The sequence below is a fragment of the Varanus komodoensis genome, unplaced genomic scaffold (genome assembly GCF_004798865.1).
Source record: "Varanus komodoensis strain SLA01 unplaced genomic scaffold, ASM479886v1 scaffold3, whole genome shotgun sequence".
NCBI classification, from domain to species: Eukaryota; Metazoa; Chordata; class Lepidosauria; order Squamata; family Varanidae; genus Varanus; species Varanus komodoensis.
Window position 1 is genome coordinate 8,612,368 of NW_025335761.1, and position 21,231 is coordinate 8,633,598.

The 21,231-nt window shown below is 39.9% G+C and overlaps 1 protein-coding gene across 1 annotated transcript in view; it reads left to right on the forward strand.

Moving 5' to 3' along the window:
- Positions 1–21,231, forward strand: part of HSD17B12 (hydroxysteroid 17-beta dehydrogenase 12) — a 77,507-nt gene that overhangs the window by 21,354 nt on the left and 34,922 nt on the right. Inside the window, exons 2-3 of the mRNA XM_044436695.1 lie at positions 11,858–11,904; positions 13,753–13,828. Of these exons, the coding sequence (XP_044292630.1) occupies positions 11,858–11,904; positions 13,753–13,828 (123 nt within the window). The remainder of the gene's footprint in view (positions 1–11,857; positions 11,905–13,752; positions 13,829–21,231) is intronic.

Consider the following 21,231-nt stretch of genomic DNA (forward strand, 5'->3'; position numbering starts at 1 on the left):
CATGTGCACACTTGAATGCAAATATGTGCCAACTGCACTCTTTTCTAGAGATATTTGAGCTGGCCATGATCATAATGCCTTACTTACATTCCATTTGGACTCCTGTAATGCAGTGTAGATGGGGTTGCCTTGAAAATTGTTCCAAAACTTTAGCTGGGCCAGAATGCTGTTGCCAGATTATTAGTGAGGCCTGATTACAGGAAGCATGTGACTGACTTGCTATAGCAACTTAATTGACTACCTGTATGTCTGCACAGAATTGAAAGTGCTAGTTATGACCTATAAAGCCCCATATTGCTTGTTTGCCTGGATCAGTTTACCTGAAAGCCCACTTTCTCCCAAACAGGCTATCTTGTTTCTTAAGATCTTTGGGAGAAGCCCTTAGTTTGATCCAATTACCTTCAGAAACTCATTTGGTGGTGATGCAAAACAAGGCCCTTTTAAACCAAACGCGAACAAATCCTCACTCAGTACTTTTGTGCATCACTGCATGTACACTTGGAAGTGTTTGCAGTGGTTGCCCCAGATTTGTGACAAACCTTTCTTCTGCTTCTTAACATTTTCTAAAAAAATGAGATAATGTCCTCTGATCCAGTTACTAAATCTTAAGCAGTACATTGGTCTGATTCCTGAAGTGTGGAGGAAAATTTTACTTGGCCGTGAGCTCTGGAATTTCCCCCCCTGATATTCAGTTTTTTCTTCTGCAAAACGCACCTAACATGCTGCTAATCCAAATTAGTGTATGTTCCTGTTCTTGCAATAACCAGTTTTTTCTCCTTTCACTGTTAAAGTATGGTAACAGTACCAAGAATGAATTACATTGATATTCTAGTAGCATAGTGAAACCAGACAGGTCTGCAGCACACTGGTCTATTTTTAGACTGTAGGTTGCCATTTTTATCCTGTGAAAATATTCATCAGTGTCTGGGTGACAGGCCATCACATTTTTGTAAATGTGTCAGAGATCACATTTTTCTTTTTACCTTGCCTCTCCATTATGCCTTACATTGTAGGGGGAAGGGAGTTACTTTGGATTTCAGTTCATGCATTAAGATCCTCAATTCACAGATCTTTAACGTCATGCATTTCATTCAGCTTCTGCTTTTTGCAGCTGCTTACGCATCTCTGCTTATTGTCTATTATAGCTGAGCTGCTCTAGCACACAAACACTGAAGGTATGGAGAGGGAGAATTAATAAATTCAGAAGCCCTCACTACAACCCCCCAGTCTAGTTTCTTTCCCTAGTCCTCCCATACATCAAACCATCCACAAAGCACACTAAAGTTAGAACTGCAGTAGCACCTGTGAGTAAGCTGATCTATTTTTTTCCTCAAACATAGTTGTATGGAGAGATGTTCCTGAAAAAGAGTGGGCTAGTGATTTGTATTGAACTGGTGGTGTTCCACCAGTGAGACTTGAGTTCAAGTTTATTTTGTTTCTTGGGAACAAAAAATCTTGCATAAGGCATAACCTCTGTTTCTACGTTGCATAATGATGGTGATGATGACCTAACTTACAAAGTGGCTGTGTAGTTCAGGAGTGATTAACAATGATCCTTCGGCATTAAATTGAAGAGTTCTCCAGCCCATAAAGGTAGAATAGTCAAGACATGGTTTATTTAGTGATTTTTTTTCAGGCTTTGAAGCAAATTTGACAGTGGTGAGGGATAATCTCCAGTAAGGAGTATTGTACCCCCGCCCCCATCATCAAATATAGCCCATAGTTGGCCTAACATATTCTAAGTTCAAAGAACATGTTCACTCACACTCAACAGTTTATTTATTTATTTATTAAAACATTTTTATGCCGCCCCATTCGCCGAGCGCAGGTTGTCATTGAGCTGAGACAGAGTTATCTTAACAAGTTATCTGAACTCAGCCACACTTAAGGTTGGGACAAACCCCTTCAGAATCCATCCCTCTAGTTTCCACAGACTTCTTACGCACAGCCCAGTCCTGCAAAGTAAGTGGAGCCAAGAGGAAGTCCACAAATGCTTCTGCACCTCCAGTTGCACTGCTGACAACCTTCCCCTTCAGGAGTGGCTGCAGGATGCAGAAAAGGGATGGTGCAAGCAGATGCACCAGCTGCCCTTCCAGGTGACCAACCTTCTTGGAATTATTATAGATCACAATCTGAATACGAGTCAACAATGTGATATGGCTGCAAAAAGGGCAAATTGTATTTTGGGTTACACTAATAGAAGTATCACTTCCAAATCAGTGAAGTTCTATTCAATGCTGGTTAGACCTCATCCTAGAGTATTGCTTCAGCTTCTGGGTACTACCATTTAAAAAAGATGCAGGCAAGCTAGAAAAAGTTCAGAGGGAGGCAACAAGGATGGTCTGAGGCCTGGAAGCAGCCCTATGAGGAGGGATTGAAAGAACTGGACATGTTTAGCCTTGAGAAGAGAAGACTGAGGGGAGATAGGATAGCACTGTACAAGTACTTGAAAGGCTGTCACAAAGAGGACGAACAGTCTTCCCGGAGTGCAGGGGATGGAGTAATAGTCTCAAGGTACAGGAAACCAGATTCCAGCTGAACAACAGAAAGAACATCCTGACTGTTAGAGCAGTACCACAGTTGAGCCAATTACCTAGGGATGGTGTGGGCTCTGGTGTAGTGCTTAAGAGTATGGGATTGGGACTTAAGCAATCTGGGCTCTAGTCTCTGCTCAGCCATTGAACCAGTGACTTTGGGCCAGTTACAGACTCTCAGCCCAACCTTACTCACAAGGTTTTTGTGGGGATAAGATTAAGAACAGCAGGAGGAGAAGGATGTAAGCTTGTTTGAGTTCTTTAAAAAAAGGGCAGAATATAAATCTAATGAATAAACGGACAGTCATCTGAGAAGGATGGTTTAATTTGGAGTCTTGCACTGAGCAGCGGGTTGGACCCAGTTGGCCCTTTCCAACTCTATGATTCTATGGAGACCAGAATAATGGATTACAGAGGGAGTATGCAAAGTCAATGCTTCCCGCAAACTTTTGTATTATTACTCTGGTATATAGGCACTCTCTGTCTGGTTTTAGCAGAAGCCATATCTGGTACTTGAGTGAACCATGATTCAGTGTCATTTGCCTTGTTTGTCATGACAAAAGGGCACTCAAGCTCTCGCAACAGGATGAGTCTGACCCTAAAGCTACAGGGAGAGACTGACTGACATGCCTTCACTTACTGCCTTCAGCTAGGAGCTTAACACTTGCCTCAGCACAAACTTTTTAATGTAGTTTGCTTTGCATTTTTGGTAAGGATTGTGATGCTTCTATTTTTCAAATCTTTAAATATACAGCATTATCTTTTATATATTGATAGTGTAGCATAAAAAATACTGAATTGGTGGCAATCAGGCTTTTACCTTGGCTGTAGTCATAGACTAATTGCAGTTTTATGAAAAGTTGAGGGAACTGTTACTTGCAACACTTGAGTTATTTAAATAGATGCATATTTTTAAAATGCATGATTTGATTATTTTAACTGGAATCAAAAGAGTTTTGTGCCTGAGCAGAAAACGCTTCACCTTTTTGCTATTATTCTTTTATTTCATTTTATTTCCAGACCTCCCCATAGCTCAAGTTCTCTGGACAGTTTACAACAATCTAATAAATTGTTGAAATTGATAAAACATCCATATAATGATGTATAATGTCAGGGGAGAAGCCAATTGATAGGGATCAGGTCAGAACATAGGTAGATTCCCTCTGAGAATTCAAGAGGCTTACCTGTAGAATGCTTGACTCAATATGCACTTTTTGAAACTTGCATTCTTGTTTTTAAAACAGACCTAAAACCTTAACTCTAAAATTAGAATAAAGTATATGCCTAAACCTGAGCTTGCTAAGCTGCATTTAAAAGACCTAACATTGAACGTACTGTGGTCTTGAGCTGAAAGTTAAACCTGTGTTTGTTGCATGCTGATCTAGGGCCACTTGTTTGTCTTTCTGTCCATCCAGGGTATTCCCAAGCTCTCCTCCAGAACCATATTTCAAGCACATCAGTTTTCTTCCTGTCAGCTTCCTTCACTGTCCGATTTTCACATCAATATATAGTGATTGAGAATACAACAGTATGGATGATGTTGCTCTCTCATGAACCATCCTTACACTTGATGACTTTGTATATAATCAGGCTTTTCTACTAGCTAGGTCTGCACTGTGGCCCATTTCTCCTCTTTCAGTCTTGGATTTAATCCAGGTCACAAGGCTTCTTTGTGGTCTCTGTGCATCATACATAAGGGCTCTGCACCTGTATGGAGCATGTTCTACAGCTAAGAGTTAGTTTGTGTGGGACTAACAAGCTCCCCTTCCTGTTCCCTGCATCCAAGGGAGGGGCTCAAGGCTTCTTTGGGAAAGCTGGAGGAGCTGGAAGAACTGGAAATTGCTACAAGTATCTAAAGCTAAGCTTTAGTTCCAGAACTCTAACTTAAAGTTTTACTTGGCTGAGATTTAGCTCCCTTTGCTTTGTTTTTGTTTCAGCGTCAACTGATGATTATTAACTGATGACTTAATAGATTATTTTGTTGTCTTTCTATTTAAGAGATTTGCATTAAAATTAAATTACAGAATATAAAATAATTAAAACAACTTCTATTAAAAATGCTAAACATAATAAAACAACTGACTCTAGTAAATATGTGTTAATTTTTTGTACCGTCTACTGGCCAAGTTATGAACTAAACCACAACAGCTGGTCCTTAACAACCCAATCATATGCCTTCAGATATCTGCAAGTAACCTCTTGCTTTAGTACTGAAAGGATGACAGTGTTAATTGCGGATGGGCCTCAGTTACAAAGTAAATTCCATTTCATGAAGGTCCTTAGCCTTCTTTTCACATGGGTGCTTAGCTCACCTGTCTGCTTAACATATTTGCCTTGAAGCTATGTCACTGGGGGCTGACATGTTTTGTCATCTGTGGCACTCCTTCAGTTTTGTAAAGCTGGCTGCCCTACCTTAATAGCTAGTTAAACCTATCTGAACCAAAGAAAGTATTTCATATCTCAGTCACCACCACCTGGAAGGCCCTCTCATGGGCCCAGTCCTTCAAGCATGCATGCTGGTATTCTGGCACAGGAAACTCCAAATCAGTGTGACTATTATAACAAATCACACAGCAAAATATTTACACTTATACTTTTCAGAAATCATGCAGCTGGCGACATGCTTCATAAGTAATTCCATAGTATTCCAATGCTAACAATTATACCTTATCACAGCTTGAGACAATTTGGTTTCCCATTGTAGTCTCTGATTCAGGATACAAGGGAAGACCCTACAGTGATTCTGGGGTAAACCTTCCCAGTCAGTCAATGACAGGGATTTTAGAAGAAGTCGTGATCTAATCTGTACACGCATACAGAGGTCAGTGTGCAGGTCACAAAGTGTATTGGAACCTTTACGTTATGTCAGGGGTCCTCAAACTTTCTCAATAGGGGGCCAGTTGAAAGGCGGTGACTACACGGGCGGGCCGGTGAAGGGGGGGGCTGGGCATCGTTGGGTACGCGCGAGGTGGCGTTGGCTGTGTGAAGTGGTGGCAGCTCGCTCGGAGATCTCACAGCAAGTCCAAAACCATCTTCGAGAGAGCGAGTGAGCAAGCAAGCCAGCGCCTCCAGCCTGCTCTGCAAGGCAGCGGTGAGCACGCGTGTGCGGAGGGGCAGGCGGCGGCTTGCTCGCTTGGAGATGGTTTTGAACTTGCTGGGAGATCTAACGAGTCCAAAACCATCTCTGAGTGAGCAAGCCACCACCTCTCGACCGTGCAGCAAGCACGCAAGTGGGTGGGGGGGGTGGCAGTGGCACAGGTCGGATGAATGGGTGTGGCGGACTGGATCCGTCCCGCGGGCTGTAGTTTGAGGACCCATGCATTATGTGAATTCAGGGCTATCAAATCTGGAATAAATTCAAGAGTCAATCCAAAGTAATTTTCCAGACGCAGAGATTTTCCATTAAAAGACTGCATCTTTAAAAACTCTGTACTAACTAGGCCCAAGAATAGGAAAGTTGAGGGTTAGTACTCCTCAACACCAAAGACATATAATCTGTAGCACACAAGTCTGTCAGTGAAAAGCATGACTAATTCTTAACATTGCTAAGACTGATGCTGCAGGTGGAGGGGGTGAGAGAGCGGGGAATAACTGGCATTGCAGCCGCGTTCCCCATAAGCTCACACTGATCTTGACATGCCACAAGCTTACCAGGCCCAGACTCTTCCAGCAACTGATGATCAAATTCTGGCTTTAAATTATAAGGCACAGTGCAACACTGAAGCTGGGCCCTGACACTATGCAGTTCACTGGGGATGGAATGCACTTGCAACATGTCCTTCATTGAAGAGCTTACTGTGCAGATAGTTACTTATGGTGATGGGCAGTCCTGCAGATAAACTGTTCCTGTTGTGTAAAGAACTTCAAATATCAAAACTGGCATTTCATATTTGGTCCTAAAATGGGCTGTGAGCTGGTGCAGTTGGTAGTCCTGGAAACCATAGCATGTGTCACTATTAAGATAATGAGAATGGGGTGTGGGATAAGATTTGAAAGGAGCTCTGTCTGGCTGTGTGGGATAAGATTTGAAAAGTCCTTTCAGTGAAGAAATTAAAAGTAATCTGTACAATGATTTAATGATTAATTTTTATTATTTTCTTAAGATAAACTGTATATGAAAAGACAAAGTATGTGTAACAAAGTGAAATAGAATAAAGGTGCCAAGGGATTTTAAACAAGTACAACCAATACATTCAAGCCCACAAATTTATTTATCTTTCTGTCATTCAGCACTCTAAGGAGTTCAGAAAAGAAGCAGTTATTCTGTACACCAACAGATTTCCCAGTTGCTTTAAATCAATTATAGATCCTCAACTACTTTTTAAAGAATTCCCTTTTACATCTTATTAATTGTACTGGGCATAATAGAATCTCCATTTGTCATTAAATTCTTCAACCAGTCTTCTATTTACATAATTAGTTATAATTTTGCCATCACCACATGTTTTACCAGCTTATTAATGATCAGTTTTTCTAGCTAAATGACATGGCATCTCCAAATGAAATGCTTCCTGTCTCAGATTCTTATCTTTTGCCAGGGATGGGGCACTGTAGTCCCTTTAGTCCTGGTTTCTTCCCATTATTGTTAAACAGTTAGCACTGCATCCTGTCCAGTCCTGCACATACTCTGTTGCTAATGGAAAGCAGCTAGCTGACTTTGCAAGCTGAATGTCTGCCCAGAGTTTGCTTGCTTAAAAACAGTAAGTTAGATTCAGAAAAGAAATGAGTGAACATAAAGGTGTCTTTATCCAGTTCTTCCAGTTGAGCCCCTCATGGCTCATCCCATGCTGCTTGGGAGGTAGCCTGAGTCTCAGTAGCTTGGAGAGAAGACACAGGACACAGTATGGGGGGTGGGGGTGGAAGTCCCATTGTTCAAGCATCTTTGTGCTGGTGGTTTTTTTTGGGGGGGGGGGAGTGCAGCCTCATTATACTATATGCTTATGTTCATTAATACAAAATCCACTATCTCTTGGTGCCTTTTCATGATTGGGATGTGGATTGGTTGTGAGGATATAACTGAGTTTATGCAAAAATCTGAAGATGTAGAGTAAGGTTAGGTGATAACATTTGTCTAATTTTCTGTACCAGATTTTCTGTTCAGTAAATGTATTGTTGCTGCTGTCTTATTAACTTGCAGAGTCTGCATGCTTATCTTCTTTGTTCTTGTTAAAATATGAGCTGGCATGTGTTAGACTGCATTAGCGTTCACTCCTAGGAACTTCAGTGGCTTCTAAATTTGGTATTGCTAAGCCGGTGCTCTGTTTGCTTGAATCAATTGGGGCTGCTATTTTTAGAAACAAAGGAGAATTGAAATAGCAACTTTCTTTCCATGTAATAGATCCCAAGAGGAATACTGATGCAAGTTCTCTGTCATTGCATATGCTCCCCCTCCCCAAAAGAACACAGACGAAAGGCAGCTGTCACAGCTCGCAGCAATATTAATCTTTAATCAATTGAGCACTTTCTGCATTCGGGGGGGGGGGGGGGGGGGATGGGTCATGAGTAGAACCTGCCTGGAATAAATGCTCTGTGGGTAAGGACAGAGAATAGATGGTGTAGCTAAAAATAGCACTTGCTTCAAGACATTTCCTCCAGCCAGTTTTTGATGCTTGATTTTGATAAGGTTGATTGGGCTGTTACTAAAAATAAGTTTCTAGTAGACTAAAACACTCAATAAAATGTTTTAACTAATCCAAGCTAAAATACTTTCATGATATAATCTTAGAAGAAAGTGTTGGTCAGAAGCCAGTCTTTATATAATCTTTTCAGTGAGACATTCCTTGATGCCAAGCAGGGTTAGTCTCTGCTCTTGCCAGATTTTATTCTTTGAAGGGACTAGAATGACTTCTGTTTAGCTTTCACAGTTTTATGTAGTGGAAACTTCAAGGTTTTCCACATCTTATGTTCATAATGATTGAGTATTACCATTTTTATTACGTGCTTCTCAGTGGATGACTTGTTTCATTGGCTTCTACGAAAAGCTGCATTTATTGCACCTGTGGAGTAACACAATAGTGTATTTATTATTTGTCAAAGAGAATATTCATTTCTTCTTCTTGATACAGTGTTAGACTTTTCTGTGCTTAGATTCTAAAGAGAGGTTCCTCTTCATAAGCATTCTGTGTGTGGGGGGGGGTGAGGGGGGGAAGGTCACCTTATTTGTGAACACCACACTATGACTTGTATGTGGAGGGGTAAGTAATCACTTGCTGTCAGATAAGCATACATTTACTAAAATAAAGGGGAAGATGAGGATAAGTCTGATAGTTTATGTTTTTCATGGTCACAGTGCATCACACACAGGTTTTTCACCTGTGCAAAGCTTAGATTTGTATTTTGTAGAACTGTGATGGTTAGGTGGGAAACCATTTCTACCTTTTGCACATGCCTAGTGGGTAGGACTCCCACCTTTTGCCTCAGTTTCTCATCAACTGCTACAGCAATGGTATCATCGAAAATTTTTCCTACTAAATTGTCATTTGTAGATGATTGAGTTGAATGTTTCCTGCACTTTGATTCTTTTCTCTTCCTGGTTTCTTTCCCCTGCTGTCTTTTAAATGGTTTTCATTTCTTTTTGTTCAGCATATTTTGCTGTTTATAAGGCCCTGAAGGACCCATTCTGCAAATGTGTGGATTGTGGGAGCAAATTGCCTCCACCTGATGGCTACAATTTCCGACTGATCTCTTGCTGTGAGGACTCCTTTGAAAATCATGTGCTTGTTGCCACAGTTTTACTCGATAGGCAAAGTGGAGACACTTTTCCTGCCTTCCGGTAGTACTGTGGGAGCAAGCATTATGGTGAGTCAGTCAGTTCTGATTGGCCAGAACTGTTGCTTAAAGAGGCCTCAGATTCGGGCAACAGGCTTGGGTCCTAAGCACTTGATTCCCTGCTAAGGTTAGGCTGGTCTGTCATGAAGGATAAATCCAGGTGCTCTTTAGATGTGAGTTCAAAAAAAAAATAAAAAAAAAAAAAAAAACTTACGTAGAGGGATGGGGATATGTACCCAGCTACACTCAAACATCTTCTGTTCCACATGATGACACAGATGTATTGTAGTGAGAACCTATACCTCCATTACTTCTCCTTTCCATTCCAGTCTCAGATAAGATGCACATTATGGCTCAACATCAGAGGCAGAAATAAGGGACTTGCTCCTAATGATGGTATCTTGTTAAGATCTACCAAGCATGATTCTATGCTGTGGGTCATTCTGCACTATTGCTCCTTCCCAAACTCTCAGGAAGGTTAACTAGATTCATACTGTCAAGAGGATCTGACCAATTTTATTCTAACAAAAGAGGGTGGCAATTGTCCTGGCAATATTCTCATTCACATTCTTGGTCTTGGGACAGATGACCACTGCAGAAAGGAGAATCTCCACTGAGATCATACAGAGAACAGCTCTAATTCTTTGAACCGTACTCACTCAGGCTTGACAAAATTTAACAGATCCAGGAGATTTCATGAATCAAGATTGGCAGCGTTCTCTGATGCACAGCTTCTTACAACTACCATGTCTTGGCCACTGGCAATGAATCTGAACATGTCGGTATTGCAAGTGCTGCTGATGCTATCTATAGTGCTTCCAGTGGTGGCTGTGGTTTCTGTTCAGCTCCCATCATTAATGCATAGAACACCATGGGAACTTCTACAGGTCCTTCCTTTGTAGTCTCACTGATATCAGTTCCTTTTCCTCAAATTGCCATTACTGTAATTTAAGTACTTGTTCCTCATAGTGTGACTGTTCCTGTGCTTCTACAACCACCAACACATTTGGATCAGGAGTCAGATGACTTTATCAGCCAGATTTGTCTGAATCAAAGATGGCCCCATCTTCAGCTTAGTCTACAGATCAAAGAACAGACAACCATTTACCTCCATCCATAACAGAAGATATTTGTTCTTATGTTGAACAGTTTGTATGGTTATATCTTTAGGACTAGTGATTAAGTGTTTTCATACCTTCATGGATGATCCTATGATGGATTTCTTCCAGTCTGATTTTATTGCACTTTATTAGACTTGCCTTACTTTCCAGAACATCCTGAAAAAAGCTTTTTGTGTCCCCTTAAACATCCCGGAGCATAGAACATTGGAATAATGAACTCCGGTTATAGGAAGTCAGATTCCAGCTGAACAGGAAAAACTTCCTGACTACCAGAGCAATACAGCAATGGAACCAATTACCTAGGGAGGTTGTAGGCCTGGATTCATGGATTCATTCAAGATTTTTAATTTAATTTAAACAAACATTTGTATCCTGTCCTTCCGACGAACAGCTCAGGACAGCTTACAACTGTTTAAAATATTACAATACTGCAATAATAAAACAGCATATATTAAAACAATATAAAACAGGACATCACAAAACTAGGGGAAAGAGAGAAGGAGGAAAGGAATAGAAAATGTGACACTGGAAAAAAGGTCTTAAAACATCTAAAAACCTTAATTATTAAAATGATGGTTGAATAAAAAGTCTTTACCTGGCACCGGAAAGAGTATAAAGTTGGGGCCAGGCAGACTTCTCTGGGGAGCGCATTATTAGTCCTTTCCAACTCCACTGTTCTATGATCTAAGAGGGTTGGAAAAACTGGACTGTGACCAATCTGATGGTTGCACTTTTCTTTTTCAACACCCTGCACCAACATCCGTTATCATTTCATTGGGCCATAATAGGTCCTCAAAACACTCTTAGCTTGAACTGATCAAGAAGGTTCTAAAGCTGGATATTATGAATCATCAGATTGACTCTACAGCTTCATTAGTTTTTTGTATTGTGAATTATCAAGCCTGCATGGCTCAGCACCAGCCTTGTGGCTTTTTGGGTTTGTTCTGTTCTTCTCTGCTTTTCGTTTCCTTTTTTAAGCAAAAGAGTGCTTTCTTCTAAGAATACTTGCTAGAAAACAAGAGACAGAGATTGCAGAGCACTTTAAGAAAGAGGATATTAGTCTAGCAAAGCAGCAGGCTAATAATGTCAAACATATGGTAGAATGTGGAGCCAAGACCATAACGAGCGATAACACTTTATGCTGCTACACATGGCTGCATTCTGCAGGGCTTACCAAAGAAGGTGGATTACATAGTGAGGACCTGATGTTTGACAACTTGAGTTTATTCAGTTGGATGATCTGCTAAACCATGTACATAAGATCAAAACCTCAGTGAAAAAGATGAGTGTCGATGTAGTCAAGCAGCCTTACTGTCCATGTTCGAGGCTATGGAATAGGTTACAATGACAAGGAGGACATAGGATAGCATAAACTTTTGGAACTTGAAGACACACTTAACTTCTCTTTTCTTCCCACTCCTTTCCATTTTGTAGTTATTACGGGAGCTACTGATGGAATTGGAAAGGCATATGCAGAAGAGGTAAGTCTTCAGCTTGTTCATATTTCCCTCATTAATATTTATTTCTATCTAACTGCGGCTCTGGTATGAACATTAAATGACTTCACCTTTGCAAACAATGATGTCAAAAGAAATTTGTCGTTCATGTGTAGCTTAATTTGAATTGCCACAGTGTATGTTAAGTAGCCCACAAATCGACATGTGTATGTTCTTAACTAGCTTTAAGAAATCGAATGAAAGACATAGGATCCAACATACAAATATTTGCTGTGCTTAGAAAGGCCAACCTCTGAAAACTGTTAAAGGCACTTGTTCTAAACCCATATTCAAAATGGCTATATGTAGTGGTCTTAGTTTGTGTATGTATTATGTATATATTCTATAGATTGATTGGTCCGTGTGAGCATTGGAGATCATTCTTACCATGTATAAATTATCTGTAATCTGAACAGGTATTAGCATTACATGTAATCAGATTTATTTTCAGCAGATCAGTATACAATCAGCAGATTGTATAACTGAAGTTTCCTTTTTTAAAAAAAAAATCACTTTATACCTGTGTGTCAACATGTTACGCTATAAGACATTGTACACTCTCATATATATTGATGTATACCTTTGTGTACACACTTTTACTTTTTCACTATCTGAAAAAAAAAAGAAACAACAACTTACAAAACAAGCTACATCTCCTGAAATCTCCTTTTCTACACAACTATTAAATGTTCAGGAGTCCTTTCCTCTTTTACATCTGGCTGCCCTAAGCATGAACATTAGTTGAGAAATCTCAATTTTCTTTTTTTTATTCTGACTATCAGTTTGCCAATACCCTGATCCTTGTCTCCTGTTGTTTTGAGGGTAGGTATGTTTCAAACAATACTTTTTATTTCTTCTTTTCATCCATAGTGTGACAAGCAGAAGTAATTGATAACAATCTTGATGCAATTAAGTATACACTGTAAGAGTGAAAAAGCTTAGCTTATTGAGACATGTTAATAATGTACTCAACTAGCCATTCATTTTCATTCATGGAATTTTTTATATTCAGTGATAGAAATTGCTTACATCGACAAAAATCTACCAGATTACATAATAAAACCACAATAAATAGCATATAAAAGCTTTAAAGGAATTGGTTAGGTTTCCATGCCCGAACAATCTGTTCTGGATAGTCATCCTTACAGCATGTTTCTTGTTCTAGAGGTTGTTCATTCCATGACAATGCAGTCGGTGGGGGGGGGGGTGCCCACCAAAACCACTGAGCGCAGGCACTGTGCAGGTTCAGAGCTCGTATGTAAGAATGCACAGAGGACCACTCAAAGAATGTCAGTTACAGGTCATCAATCTTACTTTCCAGAGTAACTGAATAGTGCAGAAAATGTGGAGGGCATTCAGAAATGTCAGTTCAACATTTAAAATCAAGAAGATTACATTGCAAAGTAGAAAACATTGTCCCCTATGCATTCTTTTTTTTTTTTGGTTCACCTACTCCCCCTGCCCCTTTTATTGCTTTTCAGTTAACTCAGCAATTAAACAGTGGGATCTGTGTGCAAATTAGACTGTATGCAGTCTTTCCTAGTCAATTTACATGTGTGTTATCTCCTTCACTTTGAGAGCTGAAACATATAAGTAAATTGACAAAGTAATATATACATATATTGGACAGCCATTAGAAGGAACTTGCAAAAGACTGAAAAGATAATAGTTAATTCATTTTATCTTATATGCAATGAGGCTGTGGATTCAAACTCATATTCCAAGAGAGGAAGAATACTTTGGTTCTTGTCCAGTGGTTGCATTTTTGTATACATAAATAAATGCTTTACTGCCATAGAATTGTAACTGACTCTCTTGGATTTTCCCCCTCAGTTAGCAAGACGTGGAATGAAAGTGGTCCTTATCAGCAGATCTCAGGAAAAACTGCATCAAGTTGCCAATGAAATAAGTGAGTAGTGTCCTTATTTTTTATTATTTATATTCTCCTTTAAAGCAAAGTAGCTACAGTGACCAGCTTCAATAGTAATCTAAACATTAATCTTACATAATATAACTTCAATGCTTATAAGTAACTCACAATCTCAAGTTGCACTAGCTTTAGCGTTCTTCAAAATAATTAATGTAATATTGTTGGGGAAACAGTGCACATCAATTATGTCTTGCTGGTGTCTTTTTATGAAAATAGCAAATAGTCCCCCCCCCCTTTACTGTAACGAAGGTACCATGAGATGAATATTTATTTGCTCCAGAAATCGCCCCGAGGCTTTGTTGCGATGGGTGCGGCATAGAAATGTTTTAAATAAATAAATAAATAAATCTTGTCTAAGACTTTGGTTTTTGCATCTCTCACTTGAAGTTATACTCTCATAAAAGGAGCATATAAAGTATTAGATCTATCTTATTAAAGCTACATCATTTTGTAGGCAGACATTCTGATATACTGTCCCTTTTCATATTTTTCTTCTGCTTTGTCTGTTTTCTGCCCTTAACCTCCTATTGTTAACACAAATGACAAGTCACAAACAAGATTGAGCCTTTCTCACCTGAACTCAGCAAACAAATAAGATACACTTTAGATAAGAAGTTTGAAAGAAGAATGATTGGGTGGTAAAGACAATATTGTTAATATTTACTGCTTATGATACAAATGAGTGAGGAGAATAGGAAATACTTTGAGAAGTGAAGCCCGAAGATGACAAAGGTTTAGGAGGGGAATGAAGTTCTAACTTAGAATTAAACTTCCTATTTGGAGAACTTAAATGAAATCTTATACAGCAGAGCAGACAAGAAAATGAAATAGTTCTATTTCTCCCAAGTCATAGCTGGGAATTTTGGTAAAAATAATAGTTAAAGGTTGCTGAGCTTAAATATCTTTATTGAAGAATCACATATAACTATCTGTGTAAGAATCATATAAATGTTAGAACTCAGAGCCTACAGGATGAATACATCTGTTCTTGTTCTGTATGCTCTAGTACTTTTGGAATAGGTCAGAAATATGTAGGTAAGACATTTTACTCTTCTTTAAGGAAGGCATGCTTCTGAAACAATTCTTAGGGATTATTGAATTGTTGATCTGTTGTCAGCTACATAGAAAAATCAGAAAACTCTTAGGCAAGGGTTAATTTATGACAACCATGTCAGTTTGTTGAATGCTGTTTAGTTACACTGCAGCTAATGTAGGTTTCTGCTCTTAGATGCACACCTTAGCCTGGTGAGGGGGTTTAAGAATGTCAGAGAAGCCAAAAACAATGACAGCAGGAGAGCAGACACTTTCACTAGATTGGTATGGTCAAGGTTGTGATATTAGATTAAGATTCATCACCCTCTTTAGGCTTAATGGTCAGGGCAGCAGAAGAGAATGGATTTCTCTAAGGGGTGAAAGCAGGTGGAGAAACTCCTGTAAACTCCAGCTAGAAGGGAGCAGTTGTAGTTGAAGCTGACATTGGTGGAAGATATTTCAAAGACCACAGTAGTGATGCTCAAACTAACACTGGTTAATATCACACACAGAAGGCAGTGGTAAACCACTTCTGAATGCTTTTTACTTTGAAAACACTACAATGAAACCATCCAAAATGAAACAAGAGATTGTGCCAGAAGGTTAGACTCCCAGGTCAGAAGGCACTCAGCCAATTACTGGGGTAGAGCAGAGGACAAGTATGAATAGTACTGTTGCTAATGGCACAATTAGATCAAAACTGAACTGAAGTTTAGTGGCTGACGGGCACAAATGGAAAAGCTGATGGTGCACATCACATACAGTTGGAATGTGGAATGTGAGAATTATGAATCAAGGCAAACTGGAAACTATAAAGCAAGAAATGGAACAGTGAAATATCACACTATTTAATGTGAGTGAAGTAAGTGCACTGTAATGGGGTATTTTCAGTCAAAGTATTTTACTCTGGAAATTACAGACTCAGACCAGAGTGGCTCCAATGCTGAGAAAAGATGCAGCACAAGCAGTAAGGGGCTATAATGCAAAGGCTGACTGAATCGTATCAATCAGAATTTGTGGAAGACCTATCAGCATAACTCTCCTTCAAGTGTATACTCCAACAACAGATGCTGAAGAAGAAATCAAGAATTGTTAAAACTGCAGAACAATTTTATCTCAACTCTAATGTTCAAACTCTGGAGCATTCGAAGTTAGAGTCATTCAAATTACGATGTACCATTGTATATTTTTTTAAAAGCCTAGATGGCCAGTGGAAGAAACTTTCACAATTGCTAAGGATAGGCACAAAGCAAAAGATGGCAGAGATAGGGTCAGAATCCTAAAAGCAACTTTTCAGCAACTATCATGTAGAGACAAAAATAGGTATTACAATGGTCAATGCAAAGGAACAGAAAAGAACAAAGGAGGGAACATAACAGTTCCAGAAGGTCCAAGAAATCAAAGGGAAATTCAAAATCAGATTAGGAATGCTAAAAGACCAACATGGGGGTCATACTATCTGACCAGAGAGAAGATGAGAGCAGTATACATGGCAGAACTATACAGAAGAGAAAAAAGGATGACATGCTTCTTTAAAGAGGAATCCTATGAGGAACAGCCTGCAATATTGGAAAGCAAAGCAAAAACTACTGTGAAAGCACTTGGAAGGGAAGGAATCTAGAGTAGACAGAGTACCAATAGAACTCTGCAAAGCTGCAGAGATTGAATGCCAGCAAATATGCCAGCAAATATGGAAAACAGAATAATGACTCATAGACTGGAAATGTTCGATATGCATTCCAGTTTCCAAAGAAGTAGATCCTATAGAATGCAACAGCTGAAGGACTATTGCACTAACTTCCTATGCAAGCAAGGCTGTGCACAGGGTATGGCAACAAAAAATAGTAACATTTGTGAAACAAGAAATGCCTGACATTTAAGCTGTATGCTGAAAAAGAAGAGGCACACAAGTTATTGCAAATGTTTGTTGGCTACTGGGATGCACCAGAGAATTTCAGAAAGATCAGTTTATGGAGTACATCAAAGCCTTTGACTGTGTGGCTGATGAGGAGCTATGGATGGTCCTAAAAGAAATGGCTGTACCTCAGTATATGATTGTCCTGATTCATAACCTGTATTGTGGACAAGAAGCTACCATGAGAGCAGAATATGGAGAAACAGAATGGTTTCCTATAGGCAAAGGTGTCAGATAAGTGTGTATTTTATTTCCCCATACATTCATTCTGTATGTAGAACATATAAACTGGAATAGAATCAGAGGAAAGAGTGAAAATTGGCAGAACACCAATTTAAGATATGTGTATGATAACATATTATTGGCAGAAAGCAGCAATGACTTGAAATGGCTTCTGATGAAAGTGGAAGAAGAAAGTCCAGAAGCAGGACTGCCATTGAACATTAATAGAACAAAAATCATGACTATAGGATAGTTACAGACCTTTACTCTCAACAATGAAGAAATTGACATTATGAAAGAATCTGAATACCTTGCCTTAGTCAAAAGTTCAAAGGGAGCCTACAGTCAAGAAATGTGAAGAAGGCAGAGACTTGGAAAGGCATCAGTGAAAGAACTAGAAAAAGTCCATCAGGTTGAAGTTTTCCTGGTAACCCAGACCAGGATCATTCATACTGTTGTATTTCCAATAAGTATGTAGGGATGTAAAAGCTGGACAGTGAAGAAAGCTGACAAGAAAAAAATGGATGCATTTGAAAAACGGTCCTGGAGGAGAGCTTTGCAAAGACTCTGGGCCAGCAGAAAAATGAACAAGTGGGTCTCAGATCAAATCAAGTGAGATGCAAAAATAACAAAACTGAGGCTGTTGTACTTTGGGAGAAGAGAGTTATACTAAGGAAAGTCAGAGGCAGAAGAGAAGGACCAAAGATGAGATGGCTAGATTCCATAAAGGAAACCACAGCCTTATGTTTGCAAGAGCTGAGCATGGCTGTCAAGGGAGAATATTCATTCATAGGGTTGCTATAAGTTGGAGATGACTTGACATACTTTAACAATAACAGTGTAGGTGCAACATATTCCATACATATGTAAGGATTAGCAACTTTGAAAGCACTTTAAAAAACACGTAGTAAGGCTTTCAAAGACTGATGCAGTGCCTTGAGCTTTGCCTGATGTGGCTGTTTCTCTTTAAGGTTTATTTATTTGGAACTCTTATATGCCACCCCCTTCGCATAAGCTTTGGGGCAGCTTCCGACAAATAAATATCAGTACAAATACTTAAAAACTGGAAACATCCTGGCAAATAATATAAAACCAATAAATAACCAGCAATTAATTAAAATAACGTTTAAATAAAAAGGTATTGGCCTGGTGCCGAAAAACAGATAATGACGGCGCCAGGCGGACCTCTGGGGAGCACATTCCATAAGTGGGGCGCCACTGCAGAGAAGGCCCTCCTCCGGGTACACCCTCCTAATATCATTCACAGAGGGTTCCTGGAGAATGGCCTCTGCCGCCCGATCTCAAGGGGTGGGAGGGCAGATATGGACGCGGGCGCTCCTTTAGATAAGGTTCCCATTCAAGTAGTTTGCCTTGGGCCTCTTTTTTCCTAAAGTTGTAGTAAACATGTAAATTGTTCAAAACAATATTTTTAATTAAGCTTGACTGATATCCAAGAATGAAGAAAACAGTACTTTGTGGGAGTGACACAAGGAAGAATAATTATTCAGCTCATTTTTAAATAGCTACTTTAAATTGGGGTAAATAACAATCTCAGAAAGGTAGATTGAAATTATGTATGTGTGTGAGATATTCACACACATGTCATGGGGGTGTTGGTGGTTTGAATACAGAGGCACCCCTTTCTTAAAAGGAAGTGTTCCTTCTGTTCTCAGAAGAAATTTTGATCCTGGGAAGGTTCCAATTGACAAAAGGTGATTGAGGTGATTTTTTTAAAAATGCATCTAAATCCCTTTGTTTAGTTAGCACATTCTAGTTGTACTTTTTGGAATAAACAACCCCTTGAATTTGGACCACTTTTCAAATTTCACATCTATTTATATGTGTGAATCCCTTAGTTTTCTCCCTATAAATAAAGATAACATGCTTTAAGTACAATCTGTTCAGATGACAGTAATGCATTCTACCTGGGGCTGTGTTTGAAAATTGCTAGAAAACTTCAGCAGGCCCAGAATGCTTCAGGCAGATTATTGATTGCAACCACTTATAGGAAGCATATGACTCTTGTGTGAAAGAAATTCCATGGGCTATCTGACCATTTCGAGGCACAGTTAAAGTACAGGTTATAAGCCTTACATGACTTGAGATCTGGCTGTTTGAAAGACTGCATTTTTCCATACAAGTCTTCCCATGTTTTAAGAACCTTGGTAGAAACATGAGAGAGGTTGCACTCTCCAGTGTTGTCATTTTGTAGGCAGGCAAATACAGGCTTTTGCATATGTATTGGTTTGAGCTAAAATAAGTTTTAATTTAATGGGAATTATTATTTCTTTGTGTTTTAATGTTTCACATACACCTTTATTATCTAATCTGTAATTTATTGTTAACCATGGGAAAGCTGGGTTAAAAATTTAAAAAATAGGTTGGTTACTATAGAAGTACAGTAAAGATGAAATACAATTTTAAGAAGCTAAACTGGGGGCAAACTTCAGTTTCCCCTGGAATGTAGTGCACAGGGTACTAAAGACAGAAATATTGTGATAGAGAATACTGGCTAGTTAATGACAGGTAAAGTTTACTTCCAAGATAATGTAATCAGGAATTTATTTGGTATAATCCGGGACTACCAGGCTACATGTTTACTTTGTAGGAACAAGTAGTTTGCCAGTTTTAATAAAATTGTATATAAAGAATAATAATAAGATTGTGAGAGGGAGGATTATCTAAGCTGCCTTGAGATCCTTGGAATGAAAAAGGAGGTATATAACTATAAGAAAGAAAGATATAATTCATAAGACTGCAATGAAAGCTTTTAATATACAGTGGTACCTCATCTCATGCATGCCTCAGTTCACAATCAAATTGGATTGCGATGTGGTTTACCTGGATTTCAGCAAGGCCTTTGACAAAGTGCCCCATGATATCCTTGTTGAGAAACTGAGGAGTTTTGGGATACACCAAAGCACTGTCCGGTGGATTAGGGCATGGTTGACTGACTGAAAGCAGAGGGTAACCATTAGTGGGGAATTGTTGGGATGATGGCCAGTGACAAGTGGGGTCCCCCAGGGCTCTGTCCTGGGGCCTGTCCAGTTTAATCTTTTCATAAATGACATGGAAGAAGGGGTGAACAGTCTGCTGATCAAATTCGCAGATGATACTAAAACTGGAGCAGTGGCCACAACTGAGGAGCAGATCCAAAAGGATCTGGACAGACTATGGAAGTGGGCAGGAGACAACAGGATGGCGTTCAATGTGGATAAGTGCAAGGTCTTGCACTTGGGGCATAGGAATAGCTGTCATAAGTACAGGTTAGGTGACAAGTGGCTGGAGAGCAGCACTTGTGAAAGGGACCTCGGGGTACTGGTTGACTGCAGGCTAAACATGAGTCAGCAGTGTGATGCGGTGGTCAAGAGAGCGAATGCCACCCTTGGTTGCATAGCCAGAAGTGTGGCTTCTAGATCAAGAGAGGTATTACTACCACTTTATATGACTGGTGCGCCCGCAACTGGAGTATTGTGCTCAGTTTTGGGCCCCTCGTTACAGAAAGGATATAGCCAGGTTAGAGTCAGTGCATCGTAGGGCCACAAGGTTGGTGGCCGGTTTGCAGGGGATGGGGTATGAGGCGAGACTGAGGGAACTGGGTCTCTTCAGCCTGGAGAAGAGGAGACTCAGAGGGGATCTGTTGGTATGTGAGGGGATGTCACACGGAGATGGGTAGAGACCTGTTCTCCCCTGCAGAGGAAGGCAGGACGCGCTCCAACAGAGCAAAGCTCAGGGAACCAAGGTTCCATTTAGATGCCAGGAAGCACTTCCTGACATTTAGGACCCCGAGGGTGTGGAATGGGCTTCCACGGGAGGTGGTTGAGGCCCCATCGGTGAGGGTGTTCAAAGATAGGCTGGACATGCACATGGTGGGCATGTCGTGAGCGGAGCTGGCTGGAGCCGGGGGTCAGACTAGATGGCCCGGGAGACCTTCTGACTCGCTCTGTTTCTGTGTTTCATATTGCTACTATACAGGTACGTTAACACAAGGTCTAGTGATAGTCCCTAACTTGAATTGTTTTAAAAGAGAATTAGAAAAATGCATGGGGAATAAGGCTATCAGTCACTAATAGACATGATGGCTATATGTTACCTCTGATATCAGAGACTATATTCCCTTGTATGCCCCTTGATTGGAGAATAAATTGGAGGATGCAGTTGCACTCATGTTCTTCTTCTGGGTGCCCCATAGCACCATCTAGCTGGTCACTGT